Source organism: Gopherus flavomarginatus, chromosome 4, assembly GCF_025201925.1.
Source record: "Gopherus flavomarginatus isolate rGopFla2 chromosome 4, rGopFla2.mat.asm, whole genome shotgun sequence".
NCBI lineage: Eukaryota > Metazoa > Chordata > Testudines > Testudinidae > Gopherus > Gopherus flavomarginatus.
Window position 1 is genome coordinate 69,067,564 of NC_066620.1, and position 22,070 is coordinate 69,089,633.

The 22,070-nt window shown below is 43.3% G+C and overlaps 1 protein-coding gene across 1 annotated transcript in view; it reads right to left on the reverse strand.

Annotated features, from left to right (window-relative positions):
- Positions 1–22,070, reverse strand: part of BIRC6 (baculoviral IAP repeat containing 6) — a 349,123-nt gene that overhangs the window by 304,117 nt on the left and 22,936 nt on the right. Inside the window, 6 exon segments of the mRNA XM_050951314.1 lie at positions 9,161–10,558; positions 13,789–13,847; positions 17,407–17,567; positions 17,652–17,874; positions 19,190–19,272; positions 20,768–20,879. Of these exon segments, the coding sequence (XP_050807271.1) occupies positions 9,161–10,558; positions 13,789–13,847; positions 17,407–17,567; positions 17,652–17,874; positions 19,190–19,272; positions 20,768–20,879 (2,036 nt within the window).

The window sequence follows — 22,070 nt, forward strand, 5'->3', positions numbered from 1 at the left end:
ATAAATGTAGACAAGACGACACACACCACTTTGGAACAACAGGGAAATATCTGAAGAAAAAAGCCAAAAACCTCAATTTGTGCAACAAAATAACTTAAGTGGGGAGAGAGATGACTGATAAAAGTAAGGAAAATATAAAAAGGAGTCAAACACTGGAGAGTATTTAGAGGAACAGCGACTTCTCAGCATATATACTGGGAATGATCTGTTTTGAAGGAAAATAGAATCACTGAATTCTTTGTATCACCTGACTCTAGTTATCTTAAAAATTCTATTAGTTTACAGGCCAAAGCAAAAATGGTTACCCACTTTTTAGTAACTGTTCGAGATTTGTTCATGTCCATCCAAAAGTAGATGTGCGCACGCTGCGTGCACGCCAGCTGAAAGATTTTCCCCTAGCAGCGCCCGTAGGGTCGGCCTGGGTGCCCCCTGGAGTGGCACCACCACGGCGCCCTGTAAAGGGGCCCGCCGACCCTCCACCCCCTCAGTTCCTTCTTGCCGGCACTCCGACAGAGGGGTAGGAGGGTGGATGTTGGAATGGACATGAACACCACATCTCGAAGAACAGTTACTAAAAGGTAGGTAACCGTTTCTTCTTCTTCGAGTGGTTGTTCATGTCCATTCAAAGTAGGTGACTCACAAGCCTAACCTTAGGAGGTGCGGTCAGAGATCACTGCTGACTAGAGTACTGCGCGACCAAAGGTTACATCATCCCTAGCCTGGTGCGTGATGGCGTCATGAGAAGAGAACGTATGGATGGAGGACCACGTGGCCGCTCTACAAATCTCCTGAGTCAGAACCTGAGCCAGGAACGCCGCAGAGGAGGCCTGCGCCCCAGTGGAGTGGGCTGTGACCGGAGGGACAGGGATCTTAGCTATACAGGAGCATCCCTGGATGCAAGTCGCGATCTACAAAGAGATTCGCTGAGAGAAGACTGGGAGCTCCTTCATCCTTTCTGCCACTACGAAGAGCTAGGATGAGAGAGTCTGAACAACTTGGTACGCTCTATGTAAAAGGCCAAAGCCCTGCAGACATCCAGAGAGTGTAGCCTCCGCTCTTCGCTGGAGGCGTGTGATTTCGGATAAAACACCGGGAGAAAGATATCTTGGCCCATGTGGAACTGTGAAACGACCTTGGGTAGGAAAGCCGGATGAGGTCTAAGTTGGACCTTGTCCTTGCAGAAGACTGTGTACGGGGGCTCAGATGTTAACGCTCGAAGCTCCGACACCCGTCGGGCTGAGGTTATCGCCACAAGGAAGGCGGTCTTGTATGACAGGTACAGCAGGGAGCACGAAGCCAGAGGCTCAAAGGGAGGCCCCAAAAGGATGGAGAGGACCAGATTCAGGTCCCATGCAGGGGTTGGCTGACACACATGCAGGAAGAGCCTGTCCATACCCTTGAGGAAATGCCCAGCTAGCAGGTTTGCAAACACCGAGGCACCCCCCTCTCCTGGATGAAAAGCGGATATAGCCACCAACTGAACGCGAATGGAGGAAAGGGAGAGGCCCAGTTGTCTTAGATGAAGCAAACAGTCAAGGACAGCGGGAATTGGTACCACCAGTGGGTCGAGACCCAGCTGACCCGACCATATGGAGAAGCGCTTCCATTTAGTCAGGTAGGGGGCCCTAGTTGACGGCTTCCTGCTACCCAGCAGCACCTGCCTGACCTGCTGGGAGCACTGCAACTCCACTGGGTTCAGCCATGGAGCATCCAGGCTGTGAGGCGAAGGGACTCAAGGTTTGGATGGTGGAGGGAGCCCCAGTCCTGCGCGATTAGATCCAGGAGGAGGGGCAGTGTCAGGGGCGCCTGAACAGACATGTGCAGGAGTGACGTGTACCAATGCTGGAGCGGCCACGCCGGAGCTATCAGGATTACCCTGGCGTGATCCCTGCGAACCTTAAAAAGCACCCTGTGTATCAGGGGGATCGGAGGGAAGGCATAGAGCAGACTGTCCTCCCACGTCTGTAGGAAGGCGTCCGACAGAGACCCCCAACTGTGGCCCAGGAGGGAGCAAAACCGTTGACACTTCCCTGTTTTCTCTTGAAGCCAACAGGTCTAACCGGGGAAGGACCCAGAGCTGGAAAATTGAGCGCACCACATCCCATCGAAATGACTACTCGTGACCCTGGAATGAGCAGCTGAGGGTGTCCACCAAACCATTCTGCTCCCCTGGAAGATACTCACCTGACGGCGTTCTGGCATTCTGAACGCAGAAATCCCACAGCGCGAGGGCTTCCCTGCAGAGGGGAGAGGAGCGTGCACCCCCCGGTTTGTTGATATAAAAGACTGCTGCCGTGTTGTCCGAAAGGACTGAAACACACCTGCCGGCCAGGTGAGACTGGAAGGTCAAAACACGCCAGGCAGACTGCTCTCAGCTCCCCGACACTGATATGCAACTCAAGGTCCTCCGGCGACCACAAGCCCTGTGTCCTGAGGCATCCCAGGTGCGCTCCCCAACCTCGATCCGAGGCATCTGTCACCAGGGAGAGGAGGGCTGTGGGGCAGCAAAGGGGACACCCATACAGACTTCCCACGGGTCGAGCCACCACCATAGCGAGATCAGTACCAAGCAGGGAATGGACAGCAGTGAGTCCAGGGGGACCCTGCCCAGGCGATAAAAACTGTTGCCAGCCAGGACTGCAGCGGGCAAAACCGGAGTCTGGCATGGACCACCACATAGGTGCATGCCACCATGTGGCCCAGCAGCCGGAGGCAAACTCGCGCCGTGGTGACCAGGGAGCGATTCAGTCCGCGGATGAGCTCAGAAATTGCACGGAACCTGGACTCCGGAGGATACACTTCGGCGTGTGTAGAGTCCAGAACTGCTCCTATGAATTCTATTTGTTGCATCGGAGACAGAGTGGATTTGGCTTTGTTCAAGAGGTGGTCAAGATTGAAAAAGGTCCGCCTGATGAAGCACACCTGGGTCTCTACCTGCTCCTTGGAGCAGCCCTTTATGAGCCAGTCGTCCAGGTAGGGGAATACCTGGATGCCCCACCTGTGCAGGAAGGCCGCCACGACTGCCATGCACTTCGTGAAGACCCTGGGAGCAGCTGACAGGCCAAACGGGAGCACCGTGAACTGCAGATGGACGTTGGCCACGACAAACCTGAGGTACCGACGGTGCCGTGGAATTATGGCAATGTGGAAAAAGGCGTCCTACCAATCTCCTGGATCCAGGGAGGGGATGATCGAGGACAGGGAGACCATGCGGAACTTGAGTTTCCTCACAAACTTGTTCAGCCGCCACAAGTCTAGGATGGGTCTCAGGTCCCCTTTTGCCTTCGGTATGAGAAAATACCGGGAGTAGAAGCCTTTGCCCCTGAGCTCCCGCGGGACTTCCTCCACCGCCCCTGCCTCCGTCAGGGACTTCACCTCTTGAATTAGAAGTTGCTCATGAGATGGGTCCCTGAAGAGGGACGGGGAGGGAGGTTGGTGGGGCGGAAGGGAGGAGAACTGGATAGAATATTCCCTCTCTACCGTGCGGAGCACCCATTTTGTCCAACATAATTCGGGACCAGGCACAGTAGAAGTGGAACAGACGTGACCCGAAGGTAAGGGTGGAAGGATCTAGAGTCTCGATTGGTAGGTCGCCCTCGACCGTACCATCAAACAGGGGGTCTAGGCCCAGATGGTGGTCTCGATTGGCCAGAAGCCTGGCCGGAGGGGTGATGCTGGTCACGCCTCCTGCCATTTCTGCCCCGCCTGCGCCACAGCTCCTGGCAAGTCTGTGGCTGGTATGGGCGAGGGGCCGCCTGCGGTCTAAATTGTCTGCGCTGGGTCGCAGGGGTATGCAAGCCCAGCGAGCAAAGCGTGACCCTCGAGTCCTTTAAGCTATGGAGACGTTTGTCCATTTTCTCTGAAAACAGCATCTACCCTTCGAAGGGGAGGTCTTGAATCGTCTGCTGGACCTCATAGGGCAGGCCCGAGACCTGGAGCCAGGCTCCTGCCGCATGACCAGGCCTGTGGCCAGGGTGCACGAGGCTGAATCCACCACATCTAAGGTGGCCTGGAGGGAGGCTTGAGAGATCAGTTTGCCCTCCTCCACTAGGGCCAAAAACTCTGACCTCGAGTCCTGGGGAAGGAGCTCCGCAAACTTCAACATGGCCGAACACGTGTTATGGCCATATCGGCTTACTATTGCCTGTTGACTGGCAATGCGGAGCTGGAGTCTCCCCGTGGAGTACACCTTTCTACCAAAGAGCTCAAGTCTTTTTGCATCCCTGCTCTTCAGTGTTGACCCCTGAAACCCTTGACGCTCCCGCTGGTTAGCCGCATCTACTACCAGGGAGTCTGGGGAAGGGTGGGCGTACAGTACCTTTAGAGGGGACGAAGTAGCGCCGCTCCGTCCTCTTGGTGGTAGGGGCCAATGAGCCTGGTATTTGCCATAGGGTGCGGGACGTATCAACTACAGTCTTTATCAGCGGGAGGGCCACCCTGGATGGCCCTGAGGGGGCCAGAATGTCCACCACAGGGTCCGCGTCCACCTCGATCTCCTCCGCTTGGATTGCAAGGCTTTGAGCTGCTCACCAAAGCAAATGTGGGAGGATTCGAGTGTCCTCTAGGGCCCGGTTCCGAGTCTAAATGTGGCACTGCGGTCGGTACTGGGGTCGCCAGTGAGTGACTTGGCGTATCATGCGGTGCCGGCAAAGCCCGAACAAAAGCCGTTACCAGTGCCGCTGCCCAGTTAGGGGGTGCTGAACTTGACGATGGCACACCCCTGCCCAGCGACGGTGGGGGAGGTAGCTGCGACGGGGCCACCGACGTCGAGGACACCGAAGCCAACCATGACCGAGGGCCAAACGCCTGGCCTACCTACTGATGGAGGCCCAGGGAGTCCAAAACGGCCACTGCGGGCAGCCGCCATTGCTGCTGCCACTGCGGGTAACGCTGGTGGCTCACCCCCGACATCGATCTCCTGCTCCGCGACCGGCTGGAGCGATAGGAGTCTGCCTCTGAGGCTGAGGCTGAGTATGAGTATGAGGACCTGGGAGGAGCAGCGCTCGGTGCCAAAGGAAAGTGGTGCCGAGGCAGCGGGGAGCCTCTCATCTGGTCCTGCGTCGCCTTCACAGCGCAGTGCGGGAAGGGAGGCGACAGCATGGCCGGCTTGCCTCTAGATTGCACTGGTGGATGGGCCACAGTAGGCAATCCCTACGATGCAGGGAGGCCAGTGCCGGGAGACCCATTAGGCCTGAGGCTGCCTCGAACGCCTCTGGCATCGATGAGGGGCGTATGTCTCCGCTGAGATCCGGGGAATTAGGCTGGTCTGGACTCGACCGCCCTCTCTGTGGCGCAGGAGTCAACGGAACTGCCGAGGGCTGCAGCCAAGCCTATCCGCTTACACCTGCGGATGGCATCTGCCTCAGATCCTGGTGGGGTGACCAATCCCTCACCGGCTTCCTTCTCTTGGCGGGCACCAGCGAAGGTGAGCGGTGCCGCACTGAGGCCGACTTCCTATGACCCGACTCCATCCGGTGCCGGGTTTTCGACAACTTGGACTGGGCCCTAAGTCCTGATGCCGGTGCCGGGGCATTCCGCACCGAGGACGACATGCTGGGCCCCGCGTCAGCCGGTTCTGGGTCCGAGGGTGTCGTAGGACCATCTCCATCAGGAGGACTCTAAGTCTTTGAGCCCTGTCCTTAAGAGTTCGCTGGCGGAAGCCTCTACAGACAGAGCACCGGTCCTTTTGGTGGCTCTCTCCGAGGCACCTCAAAACACACAGAGTGCGGGTCACTCTTGGGCATGAATTTCCCGCAGTTCTCGCAGAGTTTGAACCCGTGGGACCTCGGCATGCCCCGGCAAGCGACGAAGACTCTGAGTGGAAGGAACCCCCCCCAAACTACGAAAACTATATACAAAGATTTATCTAACTAACTATAAAATAACTGAATACACGGACTAAATGGTAAGGATAGGACACTGCCAAAATGCTATGCAAGAGAAATTCCAGCTAGCCGTCACCGGCGGTAAGAAGGAACTGAGGGGGTGGAGGGTCGGCGGGCCCCTTTATAGGGCGCCATGGTGGCGCCATTCCAGGGGGCGCCTGGGCCGACCCTACGGACGCTACTGGGGGAAAATCTTCCGGCTGGCGTGTACGCGGCACGCACACATCTACTTTGAATGGACATGAACACCACATCTCGAAGAACAACAGTTACTAAAAGGTGGATAACTGTTTTTTCCAGCCCATCATAGAGCAAGATTTCATTCTTTGATTAGAGTGCAGGTTTAGCTGATAAATGTAACTGCATAAACATAATATACTTTGACTTAGTCCTGCACAGCACTCTAATTAAAACATGAACACTACACAGTATCAATAAAGAATACATTAAGTGTTAAACTGGCTAATCTCAAAAAGTAGATGTCAATGGGGACTCATCATCAAAATTCTAGTAGGATTCTGCATGGATCTGTACTACTCCCCAACACCAATCAACACTTATCAATGATTTGGAAGTAAATATAAAATCACTGCTGATAAAATTTGCAGAGGACACAAAGACTGGTGGAATGACAGATAAGAACTAGGAAGTCGCACAGAGTTATCTGGATCACTTGGTAAACGAGGCCCACTCAAACAAAAAAAGCATTTATATTCAGCCAAATACAAGGTCAGACATCTAGCGGGGAAAAAAGGCAGACCACACCTATAGAATAGGGCATTGCATCCTGGAGATCAATGACTCAAACTGAAACTGAACTCCCAGTGCAATTCTGTGGCAAAAAAAGTCTAGTTTAATTCTTGGATGCATAAATACAGGAGTAGTGAGTAGGAGTATGGAGAAAATTTTACCCTTGTATGCAGCACTGCTGAGACCAATAATGAAATACTGTGTGCTGTCCATACCCATAAAAAGAAGTTGAAAAATTGGGGGATGCAGAAAACAGCCACAAAAAAAGATTTGGAGAAAATGCGCAATAGAGAAATAAAGGTCTCAACCAGTTTAGCTTATCAAAAAGATTACTGAAGGTATAACTAGCTCAGTAAACCTGGAACACCTGACCAGAGGACCAATCAGGAGACAAGATACTTTCAAATCTCGGTGGAGGGAAGCCTTTGTCTGTGCTTTTTGGGTTTTTTCTTTGTTTTCTCTGGGTTCTGAGAGGGACCAGACATGTATACAGACTCTCCAATTTTCTGAAACAGCCTCTTCTGTTCAATTCAGTAAGTACCAGTTAGAAAGGTTTAGTCTTTTGATTGTTTTCTTTATTTGCAAATGCGTATTTTGCTGGAAGGATTGTATCTCTGTTTGCTGCAACTTGTATTTGTGCTGGGGGGAGGATTCTCTCTAGTGTCTATAAGCTGAAAGACCCTGTAACATTTTCCATCTTGATTTTACAGAAACAATTTTTACTTTTTTTCCCTTTCTTTTATTCAAAGCTTTTCTTTTTAAGAACCTGATTGATTTTTTTTTTTTATTTCTTGTGTCAGACCCAAGGGGAGGGGGTCTGCACTCACCAGGGAATTGGTGGGAGAAAGGAGAGAAAGGAGGAGCAAAAGCCTGATTTCTCTGTGTTAGGATCACTGTCTCTCTCTCAGGGAGAGTCTGGGAGGGGGAGAAAAGGGGAGGGGAAGGTGAATTTCCTCTCTGTTTTAAGATTCAAGGAGTTGAATCACAGGGATCTCCCAGTGTTACCCAGGGAGGGGAGAATCTGGGAGAAAGGAAGGAGAGGGAGGAATGGTTTATTTCCCTTTGTTGTGAGACCCAAGGGGTTTTGGGTTTTGGGGTCCCCAGGGAAGGGTTTGGGGGCCAGAAAGTGTCCCAAAACACTATATTTTTGGGTGATGGCAGCTCTATCATTTCTAAGCTAGTAGTTAAGCTTAGAGGGGTTCATGCAGGTACCCCATCTTTTGGACACTAAGGTTCAGAGTGGGGAATCATACCTTGACAAGGTCAACTTACAGCATGTCCACACTACTCTCCTTGGGTCAGCGGTACACATCCTCACCAGAAGTGCTTCCACTGACCTAGAAGAGGCAGTGGGCTGGCAGCTCCCTGCCGGGAGCCTAGCTACCCACAGGCTCCTGGCAGGCTTCCCGCCCTCTGCTCCACCAGAAGTGGGTGGGAAGCCACCCTGGGCTTCTCGCCCTGGCTCCCAAGCTGGGAGCAGAAGCAGGGTCCAGCTGCCCAGCTCTCCTGGGGAGCAGGGGGCAGCTGGACAGCAATTTGTTGTGAAATTGACAAGACAGCCACCAGCTGATGTAAGAACACAGTGTCTATACAGACACTGGGTCACCCTAACTTCATTGACATAAGCCCTACGCCTCTTGTGGAAGTAGAGTTACTATGTCAGTGTAGTAGGGCACTTACATCGGTGGGAGCAATGCTGTAATGCAGATACTGACATAATTAGGTTGACGTAAGCTGCCTTGACGTCAACCTCTGTAGCATAGACCAAGCCAGTGATTGGGACTTGATTACTGCACAAATACCTTCATGGGACGAAAATGTTTAGTTGAGTGAAGAAAGAAAAGTGTAACAAAAACTGATGGCTGGAAATAAAAAATGAAGTAAGATAGATTTTTAACAGTGAGGGTGATTAACCACTGGAACAAACTACAAAAGGAAGAGATGGATTCTCCATTTTGTTAAGTCTTCAAATCAAGACTGGATGTCTTTCTGGAACACATGCAGTGTTGTTAAAGCTGTGTCTGTCCCAGGATACTGGAGAGACAAGGTGGATGATATAATAGCTTTTACTGGATCAACTTCTGTTGGTGAGAGAAGTTAGTCCAATAAAAGATATTACCTCATCTACCTTGTCATCTTGGAACATATGCTTCAGTCAAACAAAGTTATTAGGTTCAAATACAAGGATAAGGGAGTGGAATTTAGTGGGCTGCGATACAAAAGAGGTCAGACTAGATGATCTAATAGTCCCTTCAGGCTTTAAACTATGAATCTATGAAGAACAGAATTATCAATACACTGCGTGCACCTAAAACATGCATTCCAGTTTTAGAGATATCACCTAAACTTAAAATGTGGAATAGTGCTAGAACCAGGGGTGAATTTGAGAACATCCTCAATATACAACCCTCAAGATCATTTATATGGTGCACTTTTGTAGTTCTGAAACTCAGTCAATATTCCATCACATTTAACATCTGTCATTTTATTATAGCGTTTATCACTTTTTGAAAAAAGTATCTTACCTTTGGTGCAAGCACACAGTCTGTCTGTGCCCGAGCAGTAGATCACAGAGACAAATATATCTGGTTCCTCATCGCCCTCCTTTTTAGGTGGCTCCACTTTGGCCAGAATTTCAAAGTTCGAAAGATCTAAAATTTTTACAAATCCTCCCTGAGTAGTTATTACCAGGTGCCCAAGAGTAGAGATCTCAGATTTTTTCTCTCTCCCATTACCATTCTTAGGAGTTAAATGTATTTCTTCTACAGGCTCCTCACACTCATCATCTCGATTGTCCAGTACATCTGGTGGGAGCAAAATCAGTGAGGTAATTGTGTCCTGGGGGTCTTTGATATGCTGGATTTTTATTGGTTCCTCCTCTAGAGTCACTATTCTAGTGGCATAGTTCATTTTGTAAAGCACTAGATATCCACCACTAACATTTCTCTGCTCAGGTTGAATTATTAAAGGCGTTTGTACTGCATCTGCTGGTGACTCATGCTGGATCACACTGATATTTGTGCCATTCACAACAGCAAGACTGGACTCTAGTTCACCCTTTCTTCTGTTACATAGTGCCGAATTTAATTTATTTAAATTATTCAAGGCCTCTACCTGATTTATTGCACTCAGGGATTCAACAGGGCATGTCCGTAGTCCTACTAACAAATGAACTCCATCTGCACAAGGAGTGATTGAATCTACACAAAGGTTCTCCTCCTCTGCAAACTTAGGCAGTCGCAAGCACTGAACCAATGTCCCAGGCTTGGGAAACAGAGAGTTCCACTTATCAGAGTCTGGAGAAGTTAGATTGGCTGCTGCATCTGCAAATTGTTGAATATAAGTCACAGGTGGATCCTGCAACAGCAACTGTTCCTGACTGTCCAGCTCCATCTCAATGATCTGTGGAACTGTAAAACCATCATCGTGTAAACTTTTACTCATAATATTGTTCATCTGTGAAAAGATTTTTCCTGCTTTTTCATCAGACTCCTTAATGCTGTAAAGAAGCAATATTGGTAAAGTCCTCCTTACCAGAGGGGAATTTAGTTCTGAATTAGTGCAGGATTCATTGTCCGTTGATCCCTGCTCTGATACACTCTCACCTCGAGTCCTGCTTAAACCATCCAGTGATCTCTGAGAGTTACTACTAACAGGGGAGGTAGCAGGTGATTTGTATGTTAATAAACCCCCAGCTAATAAACAAGGAAAGGGAATGTTGTGTTGTTCCAGATGCTTCTCCTTCATCTTTTCACTCTTACAGTTAGCTAGACAGGGATTTGCCCCAAGTTCTTCTAGATCCTTAACTGTGTCTTCAAGCACATTTGCAACGATTTCCCACTGAAGTTTCTCAGGCTGCTGAAGGATACTCAGGGCTGTTACATCAAGGCTCACCTCCATGGTTTCTTTTTGTGATGTATGCCCTTTAGAACAAACAATGCATTAGTAGATGCTTGGTTTAGGTTGTGGTGAAGTATAGGTTATAGACTAATTCTATTAACCAACCATTTAGTCATTTCTCTATGTATCTTCAAATATACAGAGGATACAAAAATGTGACATTTCCATATGTGGGAAAGGACCTAGAAATATTTATTCCCCAAAAGTTAACAACTGTCCTTTAAATAATTAAGAAAACTCAAATCAGAATGATAGAGGAAAAGAAACTGAAGACTTTCCCAACAAGTCAAACTTACCTTCCTGAGTTGCTGTTCATACTGAACCTCATAAGCCACTCAAGTGGCTCTGCTGTACACACACCAATACCCCCTCCAGCTACCTAGACAGCCTAGTATGACCCCCTCAGAAGGGCAGACTCAACTCCCACTCCTAGCTGATAAACCCATGTTACACTACCGCCATATTTTACTGTTTACATCAGCTGACAAACCAACCAGCAAAACAACCCCCCACGCAGTATTCTTAACTACCAATCATAAGATATGAAAGAACCACCATCAATGCTGAAATATAACCTGGTCTAATTAAACTGGAATAATGCAAGGACAAAATTTTTAAAAAGTGACTCAGAGAAGTCGCAGAACCTTTGCATTATTTAGTAAATATGAATGATTGCAAACAAAAGTCATAGGTTGATACCAGACCAGGAAGAAGAGGCTGAAACACAGCTGAAGGAAAATAACCCCGAGATTCTTCTTTTCTAGCATTTAAACTTGAAGATCCAGATTTCTACACCTCAAGTCTACTCCCTTGTTCTTATGCATTATGATACAGTTACTTATGTGATCACAGTTTTCCTGCAAGAACCCTATCTCATTCAGAGTGCAAACTGGAGATTGTAGAGCGAGTGAGGCAGTTCTATTCTCCCTCCCCACCCTGTCCTTTGACATTTCAGTGAGGACCCTGACCTTATGCACTTTGCACAGAAAATGAACAGGTCTTGCAAAAAGCAGTTGTGATCATGTAATTAACTATCAGAATACATCTATACAAGCTAACAGAATTAAGATTTAAGCGGCTGTCACTTCCCAACTTTCAAGTGTTTCCCTTCTAAAGCTTTAACAATTTTTATTTAATATAAAACTGATAACTTTTTTTTTGCAAGATTTCTACTTAAACAGTACAAAACTTGTTAGAAACAAACTTTCTTTTGCCTCAGTTTGAGAGTTTTTTTATTGATAGTCATGTAATCAATTTGCGTCGTTCATTAAAGATTGTATTAGATAGCAAAGTCAGATAAACAAAAAGGAATATGCAAGTCACATTTTTGTAAAGTTGAGTTTAACTACTGGCATTACCCTTCACTATAAAAAAAAATTCAGCTGCATTAAGTTGATCATGGTATCCTTTTTGCTGCTCACCCTACTACTCTGCTTCAGATGGATACCATTCCCAGATATCACAATTATATATTTAGTGCACCTCTCAGTCTTAAAAGATGGTCCCTTTAAAATGAAGCTGGGTTTAAACTGAAGTTTAAGGACAGAGAAATTTAGCCTTCAGAGATGTGAATGTGGTACCTTTCACAAACACTGTTCTATCCAAAAACTCATGGAATTTCAAGGTTGCTGTGGGTATCTCACTTCTGAATTTCCTGACTTTAGACTTTAAGTTTGCTCTTCACTCCTGTCCTCTCTTATTCTCAATTTACCAACACAACTGAAAATGTGTGTAGCAGTGAGTTTACTCTTCTCCCTTCTTCTCTACCTCCTTACTTTTTTCTATGAAACATCATGCAAAATAGCATGATATAAATAAGTCAAACTCAAAGACATCAAAGTTGTTAAAATAAATAAATAAAATAAATTAATAGAGATATACCTATCTCCTAGAACTGGAAGGGACCTCGAAAGGTCATTGAGTCCAGCTCCCTGCCTTCACTAGCAGGACCAAGTACTGATTTTTCCCCAGATCCCTAAGTGGCCCCCTCAAGGATTGAACTCACAACCCTGGGTTTAGCAGACCAGTGCTCAAACCACTGAGCTATCCCTTTTCCAATGTTTGCTCATTGTATTTTCTTCTTTTCTAATAAAAGGCGCTAAAGAGTATTTTTTTTAAAGTATAGTTTTACATCTCAATCTTCACTGTAGCAATATTACAGAGGGCAAAAAATGTCAACTACAGTCAATGGTCTATTTCAAATTCTTGTTGTCCTTGTCCAGCAACTGTTCATTTAACCAGTGATGTGTAAAAGTTATAAAAAATTAAATGAAAATAGACAATGCATACAAGCATTACAAGAAAAAAACAACAAACTCTGTACAGACTCTAGTAAGGCAAAAGAAAATGAAGGTTTATACCTACTGGTGAGAAACATCAAGAAACAAACCCAAGAATCTTTATAATTCAATACAGCTTTTGGGTCCTTAGTAATTTTGTCACTATGGAAAAAGATTTTCACAACTCAAAGTTACTGTGCAACTGCTAAAGTTGACATTTCACATTTTTTTTTTTTTAAGTCTCCCACAGAACTATGTATTTCCTCAGTTCCAGAAACGGGACAAACCAGACCCAAATTCAAAACTATCAATATTTTGCTTCCTTTTTTACTTTAGCTTAAATTTTGTGTGCCTTTTTGGTTATATGAGCTATTCAGATCCTGCATCAACACTTTTCAGATGCTACTTTCATACAGGACAGCACATTCTTCCCCAGCAACAATTTTTTCCCCCCATTAACACATTTTGAGAAGAACATGAATGCTATTTTGAAATTTAACATCCTTCCAGTTTCATCTAACATACAATTTCACTAGCTGAATGATAATTTCTTATTTTCAAATGCCTAGATCTAACTTTATTTAACTTTACATTACTTCACGGTCATAAAGCCCAGTTGATTATGCTGCAATTCTAATGTTTTGTGCTATTTAAAATGTGAATACATTTGTATGCCACTACCACTTTTACTATTAGTTCTTTCCACAACAAAATATTTGTAATGTTATTTTAACTCCTTGCCATGAGATTTTATGTAAGTGAAGTTTATGTTGTCATTTTACATTTTCTCCAAAGCTTTAGCTTGTCACAGACTAAAGTGTGTACATGTATTGTAGCTGTAAAGGTGATCCAAGCCTATATTTTCATATATACATGCAAGAAAGCAGAGTTCAAATTAACTTCATTTCCTAACCCACAAATCCTTAAATTCTTAACAGATTTTTGCAGACAGTGTTCAAAAATATCATACCCACCTGTCACAGATTCTGATCTGGAATGCTCTTCACTGTCTGAATCCTCCAACAGGTCATCACTAAAAGCACAACACAGCTCAATGAGATTTTAAAACATGACAGTTGCAACACTTGCAATCATGGATTATACACTTTGCATTTACTCAGCCTCCATACAAAGATTGTACAAACTTTAATTCTCACAATGTTATGAGATACAACAGGTTTCATGCCTATTTTAAAAAACAAACTGGGGCATGAGCAGGCTGACAAATTCGTGCAAGGTCATGGGCCCAGCTAGAATTAGAATTCAGGGTTCTCAATTCCTATTCTTATGCAATAACCAACAGATTACACTCCCTTCAGAGTAACAGAAGTCATTCAATGACATTTCGGTAGCAAAGTGTTTATACTACCTCCCTAATAACTCAGTATTATGCATGTTCAGAGGGCAAGACTAGGATGCTTTGATTATCTGAATTCTCTTAGAGATCTTTCCCAGTACTGATGGAGGGGTCTCTGAGGAGCCAGTCGTCCAAATATGGAAAGACTGCAATGCCCTGCTGATGCAGGTGAGCCACTACTGCTGACAGGACCTTCATAAAGACCCTTGGAGCCAGAGATTCCTAAAGAAAAGGACAATGTATTGGTAATGCTCTGAGCCTCTAAGACCACAGAAGACTCTTGAGGGAGGGATGAACAATGACATGAAAGCAGGCATCTTGGAAGTTGAGGACAATAAGCGTCTTCTGGTGCCTGCGGATGCTCAAGGCAAACAAACCGTCTTGTGCTGCTAGCAGCTTATCCTGATGGGCTGGGAGCCAGGGTTTAGCAACCCCTGAATTACAGGGTCGGCTTATGAATGGGTCATAAAAATTTGCCACTTTTACTTATCCGTCGGGGGGGGGGTCAACTTATAAATGAACTGTCTTATAATCGAGTATATATGTAATTTCCTTCTTTGACAGGGTTAGTAGCCTAGTGAATAGGGGAAAAACTGTAGACATGATATTTTAAAATTAGTCATGTTGGCACTGTCAACCTTACATTCTCACAAGCAAACTAGAGGAATACGGTCTAGATGAAATTACTATAATGTGAGTATGTAACTGGTTGAAAGACCATACTCAAAGAGTAGTTATCAATAGTTTGCTGTCAAACTGGGGTGAACATATCTAGTGGGGCTCTGCAGGGGACTGCTACATACTCGGTATTTTCATTTATGGTTTGGATAAAGGAGCGGAGAGTGCTTATAAAATTTGCAGATGACACCAAACTGGGAGGGTTTGTTAGCACACTGGAAGATAGGATTAGAATACAAAATGACAATCCTGACAAACTGGAGAATTGGTTTGAAATAAACAAGATGAAATTCAATAAAGACAAGTGATAAGTATTATATTTAGGAAGGAAAAATCAAATGTACAACTACAAAATGGGGAGTAAATGGAGAGGCAGAAGCACTGAAGAAAAGAAACTAGGTGTTATAATGGATCACATATGATTGACTTATATTCAATGTACTGCAGTTGCCAAAAAAGCTATCATCATTCTGGGGTATATTAACGGGAGTACTGTATTTAAGACATAGGAGGTAACCATCCTGCTCTACTCAACACTGGTGAGACTTCAGATGGGAACCAATTCTGAGCACAACACTTTAGGGAAGAGGTGGATAAACGGGAGAGTGTCCAGAAGAGAGAAACAAAAATGATAAAAGGTTTAGAAAATCGGACCTCTGAGTAAAGGTTAAAAACTGGGCATGTTTAGTACTGAGGGTAAAAAAGCCTGAAAGGGCAGGGGAACAGGACCTGATAACAGTCATTCAATACATTAAGGGCTGTTAAATTGTTCTCCATATCCACTTAATATAGGACAAGTAGTGATGGGCATAATCTGCAGCAAGGGAGATTTAGGTTAGATAAGAGGAAAAACCTTGTAACTATAAGGATAATTAAGCACTAGAATAGGCTTCCAAAGGAGGTTCTCCATCATTGGAGGTTAAGAATAGATTAGATAAGCACCTGTCAAAGATGGTCTTGGTTTACTTGGCCCTGCCTTAGCGTAGGGGAATGGATTAGATGACCTCTTCAGGTCCCTTCCAGCCCTATACTTCACCGATTCTTCAAGACACCGGAGATAGCTGGAGTGCCCATTGCTACAGGGAAGAGACCTGTGGCAAGTCTGGCAGGGTTTGAACCCGAGGCCTTAAGCATAACGGGGAAAAGCCATAGACCACAAAAATTGAGGAGTTAAATTCAGCGGGGGCCCCTCCATGCACAAAATGAACTTAAAACAAAAAAAACACGAACAAAAAAAACACTAAATAGAGTAAATAAAGCTAAAAAGTAAGAAAGTGGGAAAACAGATAGGAAGCAGTGGACACCACAGTTGCTCCATGTCAAGCCTCAGGCAGTAGAGAAGGAACTCAAGCAGTGGCAGGTCTGTGCCTCCCTACTGCCCACACCTGAGAGCACAAAGTGCTGCACTGGGCAGGCACAGACACTGTTTATAATCTGCTGTCAAGAGTGCACAGGCACACATTCTATGTGGAACACCAATAGGGATGTATACTTGAAGATGAATTTCAGTTAAAAAGAAAAATAAATTTCTGCTTCCACGCAGACTAGCTATTGCTTTCTGGATCCCCTGAAGTTGAGTGAAAATGTTTAGAAAGGTGACAGAAAGTTTCATCACCTCACCCTTCAACACTCACTTACCCAGGAGCTTTCCATCAATGATTGTTTTATGGGCACGAGAGAAAGTCAGTCAACATTAACTTATGATGCTTGGATATAGTGATAAGATCTCAGAGAATACAGAGATGTATTTGTTGTGAATACATGCAAGGTTTTTTTGGCACCTGCCATCCTTCCCTTTGCTTGATATCATCTCTTCAGTTTGCATCAAGTCATAGCTAATAGATTGAAATGCCTCAGGACAGGGATTGCATTCACTTTGTAAAAGGCCTTTCAAAACATATGAGTCTATAAACACACTACTTATCTTGGTTATTAAATATGTAAGGAAAGAAATACAGTTCTTAGTACTTCCACAGTAATTTGTACTTTAAAAGAGCTGTACAAACAACAGATTGATAAAAACATGGAAGAGACAAGGTCTGGCAGCTCTTAAATAAATTTTACTTGATTTCAAAGCATAATGATTAGAAACTACACCTTCCAAAAGCTTTAGAACACTTGCATTTAACTATTATCCCATATGATTAAAATGAAAATCTATTCTTGAAACTTAAGTTCCTCCACATTATTTCTAGCTTCGTGCATCACAATATTTCAAGCACACTCTGATAATGCATCTTTTCTATCTATAAGGTAAAAAATGCACACATTAAGACAGGTGAGGAAAGTATTTTAAAATATAACTGGGGTAAAATATAAGCTTTGAAAGAAAAAACAATCATTCACCAGACGGGAGTTCAGTGACACTTTTACATCACATGGCAGTACATAAGCATCACCACTCCACATTCCACTCCCATCTCCATGAATAAGCAAAAGATGAATCATTGACTTCTGCTTTCTAACTAAGTGTGAATAAGTTTAATGGCATTTCAAATCCATTATCCAAGATAGAACATTTTTAAAAAATATTTTTAAATTTGGAAGGTTAGCATACCTGTCTCCTTCCAATTTTGGTATATCTGAGCAGCTAGAGGAATCTTCTAGCCATGCTAATGTTGGTCTCCTTGAGTCAACCCCTGAGCTCTGTTCTCCTGACAACACAAGCTGTTGAACAATTGCTGGATCATATGCATTGATCTCAAACTTTAAGTGAACCTAAACAAATAAAAATGTAGAGGTGTACATTGATTTAAATCTGACAAAACAATTACTACTACTAAATTCTTAAATAAGATGTACCTTCATAAGTTTGGAAACATCCCATATGCAGATCTTTCCTCGTTTTGTTGCTGCAGCTAGAAAGTGAGGGCAACTTCCTGATCCAAAGCAGGCTATCCTGTCAGTGCCATCTGTGCAGGGAAACTGTGCTGGACTTGTTGCGAGTGTGACTGAGAGGGGTACATTCTGTGTGTGCTCACCTTTGACAAACGGGCAGTTTGGGGAATGTCTCTCATGTTCAGACCTTTGTGCATTAAAAAAATAAAAAATATCAAAATGTTGGCTTCTCCTAGCAGCAAGTTTGCATTAGAATACCAGCTACTAACTATTAAAATCAATTTCCAAGTTTGTGAAGACATAATGCATGAGTAATATCTCGACCTGTAATAGAGTTGAATCATATAAGAATGAAATTGTTTTAACCAGAGCACAAGAATAATGTTATTGATCCTCAGTTTGTGGTTATTTCTCAATCATATTGTATGAAATGCTTAAAGGAATTCCGCGTATCAAAATGCAGGGGGATTTGCATACACCATTAAGAGAAATAACCACGAAGTTATCATGACAACTGCTGGGCTCTGACTGGCTACAATGTCAAAAGAGCAAGCAGTAAGATGCTATAACAAGATAGAAAATTTAACTCAAGAGTACATACAGTATCACTGCTTGTAATACCAGATTTCTTCTTTATGTAGCTTAAGTACTGTGTTCAGTCCTACATTTCTCCCTACAGAAAGGGACACTGAGAAGTGCAGAGTCTTAACCAAAAAAAATAAAAAAGCTAGTAAGACAGGTGTGAAAGATTTCTGAATTAAATTTGTGCAGTAGGTGGAGACACTGAAAAGAATCATAATTCTTTACTAACATCTGGCAGATAGTACCAAAGAAAAGAAAATCATCAAGTGTAGTAAAAGGGGCAAACAGGAGGTAAAGGGCTAAAAATTAAAAAAAAAAAAATTCAAGCTAGCCAGAATGTAATTTAGAGAATGTGACAATTTAAGACACGGATTTAAGACAAAGTTAGATCAGGCACCTAGAAACAGGTAAAGAAATGCACTCATGCATACATTTAACAAGTCATTTGAAAACTAGTGAATCCTTTATTTAAAGGCGGTAAGATCCAAATATTCAAACACATTTGCCTTATCACACTTTATATCAGTAACCTCATCAACTGACACAGAATCCTAAAATCAAGTATTTACAGGTGAAGAAATTTTAGGTAAACCTAGAGTGTCAGAAGACAGACCATTAAATTGTAAAGGTATTCCAAATGAAAGAAAAACCAAGAGCTTTCACCAAGCGCAGTTTCATTCTTTTCCTGTATTATAGGAAGTGCAATAAAGTGTTACTTAAAATGTCAGGACAGTTTGCATTTAAAAAACTGGTATCTTTTTGGAAATCCATTGCTTCAAAACTTTCTAAATATAAATGCATAAGAAGAACTCAGGCAAGGTATGTCTACCACAGTGCTCCACTTAATTTTTTTTTAATCTAATATATTTTCATATCATACAGAAAGCAAAATAAGTCTCATGTTCCACACTTAGACTCACCAAGGTTCATCTGTAGGCTCCCAGCACACCAAACACACACTGCAGGTAAAACACATGGCTCTGTCATCTCCTGATGAAGCAGGCTATAAAAAGATGAGAGGGAAGTAGTTTTGCAGGAATAATGCCAACATATCAGTTTGAAAAGAAACAATTTAACCAGTTATTTGATTCTTTTTGTATATACTGTAAACTTTATTTCTGACAGAAAGATTTAGGCATTACATCCATATGTCGCACAAAAGTTTAGATAGCAAGAAGCAGTATTTTAAATTGAAAAAGTGTAACACTACGCTACTAGGTAAAAGAGACTGAGCACTGCAAAACTTCTCTGGCCAAGCTATTGGAGATAAAGGAATATCAGAGATGATGCTAGGTCTCAAACAAGAAAGAAGAGTAATTAAGTAATTTTTGGTTGAAAAAAGTCGCATCGCTGTATGATACAAGACAGCTGATTAATAAACGCTGAGATTTTGTTAACATATCTGCAAATTTTTTAAATACAACCTAAAAGATTGGGGAATGTTAAACAATCTGTTAGAGTGCAAATATTCCATTCCATTTTGTCTCATACAAGAACTTAATCTCCATACTTAGCATTTTTCCCTTTGTTCCCCAAGTCATTAAAGTACAATATATCTAGGAAACATTTCAATGCAACTCTATGATATTTCTCATGATACTGCATTTGTTCTTATGGACACTTGGTTGAAAATTGCTAGCAAGCATGTAGGGTGTAACAGTAAAGAGTTTTTTTTAAAGCTGCCTTGTAAAAAAAGAAAACTTTTAAGTGCATTTAACAGGCTTAGTAGTTGGCAAATAATGCTGATTTCAGTGCATGCAAGCTAGACTTACAATAAACTAAAAGACCTACTGTACCACATATGGATTTACATAGTGAAGGCTATCTGTAAGAAAATGCTAGAAACTTAAGGGAGTTAATGAAAAATGTGGGGAAACAACATTAAAAAAATGTGATTATATTTAACCAGTTATTCAACTAGCCCTAGATGTGTTTGCACTTACACCACATTAAGGAAAATTTTAAATGTTAGCCCCATTAAATCAGTGTAATTTAGTGAACAAGGAATTCGGATCAAACTTTTTGCTTTTTCTGCCTTATGTACGCACTCTCTTCATAAAGGAGAAAGCTTTCAGTTACACAGAAATTGTTCAGTAATCTAGTGATATGAAAATAATTAATGTAATATACATGATTAACAGAATTTGAGTAATTATTTTTGCCAGAAATATAGATTTTTTTTAAAAAAATGTTACATATATGGGAACTCAGATCATTATCCTCCACTGATTATAATAAAAAAAGAACTGACCTTGGAATAATTCTGGGGACAGCCTCAATGCACTGAAAGCACAAGACACCTCCTAGCTAGAAAGTGCTCAATTACTTCAAAATTCTTGAGCTAAGAGTTTCTGCCTGATCGTGTGCTAGGAACCGATCCAAGTATAGGAACCCATTGAGAAGTTTATCTCTGAAGAGCATTCATACCTTTCCTCCTTATCTCTTAGTGTAAAATATGGCAATAATGTATTTATATCCAAAACACATCATCTTTTTACCTGATGATAGAACCCAGCTTGAGCCATGGGATCTGGCTGCGCCCACCTATACCCTACATGAGGCCATGAGGTGAATGTCTCTCGTCTGTTAGCCTCACTATACATCAAGGACCTATAACAGAGACATTTTTTGTTATCCAAAGTGTCATTTAGAACAATATTAAATTACTACAGGCTGTACAAACATCTAAGAAAGCAAATTGCCATCAGTAAACAGATAAAATTAAAATCAAACTCAATTAGCCATTTTTACAACTATCAGGAAAACTATGGGAAAGGATGATTTATCAACATTTTGAAGAAATATTCTGAAATCCAATAAATTAAATATGAGGCAATACATACGTGATCAATTTCAAATGCAGGAATAAAGTTTGAATGTACTGTAATCCGCTATGCACTCTTTAGCCAGATGGAAAAGAATAAGCATTAAACACTATCAAAATTATTCTCCCTGTCTGATATTCAAAACCCATCTAACCCCTAAAAATGAGGCTTACAACTGTCAGAAAATCCCACTGAATCATCTTTGCTACCAAAACCAGCCCAGGATGCCAGGGATGGAGATACTTTGCAGTATCCAAAAGGTCATTATTTTAGCTGAAACTTAACTGAAGTTATGCCAAGTCCATGTAAGACAATATGCTACATAATAAATACATTGTATGCTACAAATACTAAAACAAAACTAAAAATTCTCAATTATGCAGCTGAGGTTACATAAACCTTTATTCATGCTAAAGTAATGAAGACTGTATCTTTTCTAGTTTCCACCACTGTTTATCTTTTCAGTATGTTCCACACATGGGTCTTAAGAGGATCGAGAACTGTACAATACAGTGGTCCTAAACTTTTTGGACCACTCACTAAGACTCAATATCATCCCACAGTGCATCGTATCCCAGACACCTTTGCAGGTGAAAAGAATTGTACTATGGTGGGAGCTGGTGCTCATCACCTCTCATTCTTTAGAGTTTCAGGTGAGAAAACACAGCACTCCTGAACAAAGTTTCAGCCCCCCACTGCCTCTCCCCTGACAGAGTCTATTCTGCTGTCAAAGCCTTTCACTGCAGCAGGGAAAGGCACTGGCAGTGGGACACTGTACTGCTAAAAATAGCAGTGTAGATGTGGGAGGTACTGCTTGGGCACGTAGTGAGCCTGTGTAAGGTATATATCCTAGGGATTCAGGCATGTAGGGTACTCTACTCACCTAAGCAGTGCCCCACTGTCTACACTGCTATTTATGCCCATGCTAAATAGGTGTGCAGTGTCTGTACTGTAATTGTAGATGTACCCTTTTGCT